The 4,904-nt window shown below is 39.4% G+C and overlaps 1 protein-coding gene across 1 annotated transcript in view; it reads right to left on the bottom strand.

Annotated features, from left to right (window-relative positions):
* Window positions 1-205: 205 nt before the first annotated feature.
* Window positions 206-4,904, bottom strand: part of LOC133452152 (leukemia inhibitory factor receptor-like) — a 7,238-nt gene continuing 2,539 nt past the window's right edge. Inside the window, exons 3-7 of the mRNA XM_061731372.1 lie at window positions 3,929-4,079; window positions 2,963-3,232; window positions 1,769-1,880; window positions 426-562; window positions 206-360 (exon numbers count right to left, since the gene is read on the bottom strand). Coding sequence (XP_061587356.1) covers window positions 206-360; window positions 426-562; window positions 1,769-1,880; window positions 2,963-3,232; window positions 3,929-4,079 — 825 coding nt within the window. The remainder of the gene's footprint in view (window positions 361-425; window positions 563-1,768; window positions 1,881-2,962; window positions 3,233-3,928; window positions 4,080-4,904) is intronic.

Below are 4,904 nucleotides of genomic sequence, written 5' to 3'. Positions count from 1 at the left end.
TCGCGAAAAACAGAAAAATAAAACAGGACAGAAAAATGACCATGAAAAACAGAAAAAAATATCCAGAAAAACAAAAAATTAAATTATTATCATTAACAATACTTTCCACCCTGCTTTGGGTATACTTTTTTCTGTTTTTTGGGAAAAAATGTTTTCAGTTTTTCCCGATACTTTTTTCTGTGTTTTCTGGGGACGGCCGGGTTCGCTAACTTACCACGCTAGGTCCTCGGCCGTGCTCGGCGCTGACCTGGCAGGTGAGGTCCAGGCTGCGGTAGCGCGGCTCCGCCCACCGCCACGCCAGGCTAGCGCTGCGGGCGTCCACCCTGGCGGCGGCCACGCCCACCGGGGCGTACATGCGGACTGACACGGCCCCGTTATTCACGTTAGTTACAACAAGAAACGCTGCTCTGTCTGTCCGCCGTTACCTCGCTGGGCTAGCTCGGCTACGTCGCGCAGGACCAGCGTTCCCAGGGGATTCTGGGCCGTCAGGGTCCAGTTCCGCCGGCCCACGCCCACGTCCGTCTCCTGGGAGCAGCGGCCGCCGACCGGGGGGGCACACGGGCTGGAGGGAAATAAACGTCTGTTAAGGTGGAATTCAGCTGTTAAGGTGGAATTTAGTCGTTAAGGTGGAATTCAGCTGTTAAGGTGGAATTCAGATGTTAAGGTGGAATTCAGTTGTTAAGGTGGAATTCAGTTGTTAAGGTGGAATTCAGTTGTTAAGGTGGAATTCAGATGTTAAGGTGGAATTAAGTCGTTAAGGTGGAATTCAGATGTTAAGGTGGAATTCAGATGTTAAGGTGGAATTCAGATGTTAAGGTGGAATTCAGTTGTTAAGGTGGAATTCAGTTGTTAAGGTGGAATTCAGTTGTTAAGGTGGAATTCAGATGTTAAGGTGGAATTCAGATGTTAAGGTGGAATTCAGTTGTTAAGGTGGAATTCAGATGTTAAGGTGGAATTCAGTTGTTAAGGTGGAATACAGATGTTAAGGTGGAATTCAGTTGTTAAGGTGGAATTCAGATGTTAAGGTGGAATTCAGTTGTTAAGGTGGAATTAAGTTATTAAGGTGGAATTCAGTTGTTAAGGTGGAATTCAGTTGTTAAGGTGGAATTAAGTTATTAAGGTGGAATTCAGTTGTTAAGGTGGCATACAGATGTTAAGGTGGAATTCAGTTGTTAAGGTGGAATTCAGTTGTTAAGGTGGAATTCAGTTGTTAAGGTGGAATTCAGATGTTAAGGTGGAATTCAGTTGTTAAGGTGGAATTCAGATGTTAAGGTGGAATTCAGATGTTAAGGTGGAATTCAGTTGTTAAGGTGGAATTAAGTTATTAAGGTGGAATTCAGTTGTTAAGGTGGAATTCAGCTGTTAAGGTGGAATTCAGTTGTTAGGGTGGAATTCAGATGTTAAGGTGGAATTCAGCGTTTAAGACTTGCATTACAAGGGTCCTATAAGCGGTTAAAAAAGAGCAGAGGAAGAGAGAATGAAAGAAGAAAAAAGAAAAGAAAATAAGGAAGCCTTCATCAATAGAAAAAAGAAAGAAAAAAATAAACTTTTCATTAATAGAAATAAAATTTAAAAAAAAAGGAAAAAAGATAAGAAAAAAGCTTTTCAAATAGAAAAAGAAAGAGAAAAAAAAGCTCTTCATACATAAAAAAACAAGTTTTTGATACAGAAAAAAGAAAAGAAGTGTAAAAAAAGAAAAATCTTTTCATATGTTAAAAAAAAAGAAAAAGACAGGAAAGCAGAACTTGAATGTAGTAGTTTTTCTTACCTGCCCAGGAGGCTGTAGACGGTCCTGTCCGAGTCCCAGCCCGGAGTCCAGCGGCACAGAACCGACTCCAGGTCCCTGGTTTCACACTGCAGGTCCCGGTCCTGGGGGGGCTCTGGGAGAAAACTACTTTATAAGAAAACTACTTTTACCTGACCAAAAGTACATTTGAAAAGCTGCTTTTTTTCTTATAGTTTTTCTTTTTATTTCATTTTTTCATTTTTTTATATATTTCTTCTTTTTTTCCTTTTTTACATATTTTTTCTTTTTTCATTTTCTTTCCTCCTTTTTTCCATTTCCCTTTTTTTCTATGTACTTTTTCATTGTTTTTCTTTTCTTTTTGTCTTTTAATGAAAAGCTTATTTTTAATAATAATAATAATTTTTCACTTTTTTCTGTTTCCCTTTTTTATAAATGAAAAGCTGCTTTTATTCTTATACTTTTTATTTTTTCATCTTCTTTTCCTCTCCTCTTTTTTCCTTTTTTCCTCTTTTTTTCTCTGTTTAAAATCTTTTTTTCTTACATATAAATATATTTTTACCTTTTTATCTACTTTTTTCTTATTTTTTCTCCTTTTTACCTCTTTTTTCCTATTTTTTCCTTTTTTTCCTCTTTTTTCTATGTATAAAAAGTATTTTTTCTTACATATAAATATATTTTTTCCTCTTTTTTTCTCTCTGTTTAAAATTATTTTTCGTACATATAAATATATTGTTTTCCTCTTTTTTTCGACCTTTTTTCTTCTTTTTCCACTTTTTTCCTCTGTTTACACATATAAAAAGCTTCATTTTTATATATTTTTGCCTCTCCTCTTTTTTTCTCCTTTTTTCCTATTTTTTCCTTTTTTTTCTTTTTTATCCTCTTCTTTTTTTCCTCTTTTTAGTTTTTTTTTCCTCTTTTTTCCCTCTTTTTTCTATGTATAAAGTTTTTTTTCTTACATATAAATATATTGTTTTCCTCTTTTTCCACTTTTTTCTCTTGTTTATACGTATAAAAAGCTTAATTTTTATGTGTTTTTTCCTCTCCTCTTTTGTCCTCCTTTTTTCTATTTTTTCTTCTTATTTTTTCCTCTTTTTTCCTATTTTTTTCTCCATTTAAAATCATTTGTTTCCTACATATGAATATATTTTTTCCTTTTTTCCTCATTTTAAAAATGTTTATTTTCTTACATATAAATATATTTTTCTTTAGCCTCACCAGAGATGAAGGTGCAGGCTCCGTACTCCCTGCGGTCCGTCCTGCACTTCACGTCGACGCAGCGCGGCGATGTCCGGTCCAGGCGGACGGTGAGGGCGTAGCTGCGATTCCCCAGCCGCGTGGTGCTGAGCGGGGCAGCGTAGTCTCCGCTCACGTACATGTCCCTGGACGTCTCCCCGGGGGCGGGGACGCAGCAGAACGTGGCCTCGCTGCCCACCCGGAACATCTGGTCCCGGGGGAAGACGCCTGCGGCCCTGGAGCCGCCACGCCCTGCAAAAAGGAAAGAAATAGATTCAAAAAGAAGCTTTTTATACATAAGGAAATAAATAAGGAAAAGAACATGAAAAAGAAAAAAATATAAGCTTAGTTTTTCTATTTTCCTTTAAAAATTTTCCTTTTTTTCTACGTATTTTTCCTCGCTTTTTCCTTTTCTTTGTATGAAAATCTTTTTTTCTTTTTTTGTATTAATTAAAATTTTCTTTTTTATATATTTTTTCATTTTTCTTATTTTTCTTATACTTTTTTCCTCTTTTTGTCTATGTATGACAATCTTTTTTTTCTTATATTTTTTCCTTTTTTTTCTTTTTTCCATTAATAAAAATCTTTTTTTCCATTTTTATCTTTTTTTTCTCTTATTTCTCTATTAATGGAAAAGTATTAGGGCCAGGCAGGAGAAAAATAAAAAATAATATTTTAGAAGAGGAAGATTTTTTTCATTATGCATTTTGAGAGAAAAAAGTCAAAAGTACCTACTCAGCACGCCACGCCCCCGTCTTGCGCTTTTACACTACGGGCCGAGACGGGTGGAGGCGTGCAGAGTAGATACTTTTTCTGCCGAGGTTCTAAGTGGCTGAGTCGGCCTTGGATCTGACGTCATCACAATACAGGCCACCGATTGGTCTGGGGGCCGTCAGACGTCTGAATCAGGAAGAGGAAATCAGCGCAAGAGCGACTTGAGCGTCTCACCGGGCAGCGTCCGAGTCTCCTCCCACGGAGCTCCGCCGTCGTAGCGGCGGCTCAGCCGGACGGAGTGGGAGACGCACTCCAGCGGGACGGGGGACGTCCAGCTCCAGCGGTGCGGGGCTCCGGGCCGCGCCGTCGCCACGGCAACCTCCTCCTGCAACCAGAGCACCCGTGATATATACATAGATTTATATGTAGGAAAAAAAAGACTTTTAAAATGGAGAAAAAAGGAAAAATTAAAGCTGCAAGCAGCGGTGAACGGGCCCTCGCACCCTTGTGCACGTTCAGGCTGCAGTGGAAGCTTGTATGACTTGAAGATTCTTCAGGCCTGGACATTTAGCGGATGAAACCACCCACGACTCTATATATCAAACCATTCGAAAATAATGGCAGAGAATAGGGACTATCAAATATTGACCAATCAGAAGAAGGGGCGGGGCCAATTTGCACCAATTATGTTCAAGGACTCAAAACCGAGTCCCATGACACCACCCACGACTCTCTATGTCAAACCGTTCAAAAGTTATGGCAGATAATAGTATTCTAGGGGGCGCTGTTGAGCCTTTAGGCCACGCCCATTAATGCAAACCATGAAATATCAAATTTATCACCAGGCCTGGCTTGGGTGCAAAATTTGGTGACTTTTGGGGAACTATCAAATATGGACCAATCAGATGAAGGTGGGCACGCTTTTTGGCGTCTAGCATCGCCACGGTAACGCTTTTGACTGAGAAAAGTAATGTAGTCGTAGGATGGAGACGCACATTTTGATGTATAACACACCTGGGTGCACGTTACGGTTCGGGCCGTATTAACTGCCGAAGGAATGGCAATTGCGCCAAAATTACACGAACAATTCAAAATGGCCGACTTCCTGTTCAGTTTCGGCCATGGCGCCAAGAGACTTTTCTTTAAGTTGCGCCATGATACAGGTGTGTACTGATTTTCGTACATGTACATCAAACCGTATTGTGGGGCT

This window comes from Cololabis saira, chromosome 10 (assembly GCF_033807715.1).
Source record: "Cololabis saira isolate AMF1-May2022 chromosome 10, fColSai1.1, whole genome shotgun sequence".
In the NCBI taxonomy this organism is placed as follows: Eukaryota; Metazoa; Chordata; class Actinopteri; order Beloniformes; family Belonidae; genus Cololabis; species Cololabis saira.
The sequence above is the reverse complement of the archived record's forward strand: the minus strand, read 5'-3'. Positions and strand labels throughout refer to the sequence as shown.